General features: G+C 55.5%; 1 protein-coding gene across 1 annotated transcript; it reads right to left on the reverse strand.

The window, feature by feature from the left end:
* J4E84_001636 (uncharacterized protein) lies at positions 1–1,748 on the reverse strand (the record flags this gene model as incomplete). The annotated part of the gene is made up of 2 exons (XM_049384267.1): positions 1–922; positions 1,417–1,748. 2 exons carry the CDS (start codon positions 1,746–1,748, stop codon positions 1–3), a joined length of 1,254 nt encoding a protein of 417 aa, XP_049247623.1.

Genomic DNA, 1,748 nt, shown 5'->3' on the forward strand with positions numbered 1-1,748 from the left:
CTACTCATACAAGCTCCGGTCGTTGGGGTCGTTTTTCGGCGGGGGAGGAGCAGTAGCCGGTGCGGCGGGCTCTTGTTTTGCTGCATCGTCTGTCGTTGTTGCATCGCCAACATTCACAGGTGGTATCTGCGGAGCTCCCTCAGGCACAGGACGTGGTGGAAGTGGGGGTGACGGGCCCTCGGGTGAGGGGCTTCGAGGCGGTGCTTGTTCTGGCATCGTACCGACGTTCGGCGGGGCGCCATACGGCGTAGGCATATGGGAGCCGTTCTGAGGAGCAGTATGCGCGGCCTGAGGGGCCTGAGGTGCCATAGGAGAGACATTGCCCATCTGCTGCTGCGGTTGTGGGTAGCCCACTGCCGAAACAGGAGATTGAGACACGATGGGTCCAGCCTTGGCTGCATCGCCGTAGTAGCCAGCTTGCTGAGGAGGTGGGTACGTGTAGCCTTGAGGTGGGACGAAGCCTCCATTCTGTGACATGACCCAGCCCGGAGGCGGAGGGCCGTAGTAGTAAACTTGACCAGGAACCATGGGCTGGGAAGCACCGGGTGTTTGAGCCATAGCCGGGTACAGTGGCTGACCCGGCGGTACGAAGCCGACGGTAGTCTTGCTGAACTGACCCAACAGCTCTTCGGGGTATCGATGACGGAATCCCCACTTCCACCAAGCCTTGAAAGCCGCTCCACTACCCATGTTCTTCCACCTCTCAGCCAACATCTTCTGGTCTTCAGCACTTCGGCGATCTTGCATGCGAGTAAAGCAGAGTACCCAGAGCGACATGAGAATCCAGCAGACGGTACCAAAACGCATGGCACTCTTACCGAGCATGAGGCGACGGAACCAGAACCAAGACTCGAGGAATCCAAGTAGGAAGAGCCCGGGGATTATGCATGCAATAATGATGATCCATGTAATCACACGAGATCTACAATAATAGTAGTAGCAACTGTCGTATGAGCTGTCGCTGTCACTGTCGTCATTGTCTGAGCTGCCTCGATTTGAGCCGCCAGACGACGAGCTGTGAGTGTTGTACGATCCCGGAGGTGTACTACACTCCGCCATATAGACAGAGTAGTAGTAGTCCGACGTTGACGTGAAAGGCGCCGCGCTCTCGGAAAGGTACCATGTCTCCCAAAGGTAAAGGGTGCCGGAGTAGGCAGTGGCAGAGGATGTTTCAATCGAAGCTGGTGAGAGTTGCGCAGTAACCTGAGTTGGGACGTATACAGAGGCGGATGTTGTTATGGTAACTACAGGCAGTCAAAGTCAGTGTCGAAGAAATTCGAAGAGAGAACGTAGTACTTACATGGTGTGGGGCATGAGGCAGGTGCCGTCATCGTTACTGGCATGCTGAATTCGATATCCCTGACTGTCTCGGTGGTCGTCGCCGTCGCCGAAGGGGAAGTCGCGTAGTAATCATACTCAGGCACAAGATCAGATTCGGCCACCGCACTAGTTGTGTAATACGCGTATACGACCTCAAGATCGTCGTAGTAGCCGAGGGCTGTGGACGTCGAGTACGGTGCGATCGTAGGAGTGACTCCATCCTTGATAGTGCGGTATTCAGTGTAAGTCTCGGTAGCGACGGTGTCGTCATAATATGTGTACAGGCTTTGTGTGGCAACCTCCGCTTGAGCGTAGGTGTAGGTCCAGTATGCTGAAGTATAACGAGTGGTAGTGTAGTCATCATCCAAGAACTGCGCGCTCGCAATGGCGGCATTAGCGATCGCTACGAGGGCGAATCGGGCAGCCAT

The sequence above is a fragment of the Alternaria hordeiaustralica genome (assembly GCF_023758085.1).
Source record: "Alternaria hordeiaustralica strain BMP 2776 chromosome Unknown scaffold_2, whole genome shotgun sequence".
In the NCBI taxonomy this organism is placed as follows: Eukaryota; Fungi; Ascomycota; class Dothideomycetes; order Pleosporales; family Pleosporaceae; genus Alternaria; species Alternaria hordeiaustralica.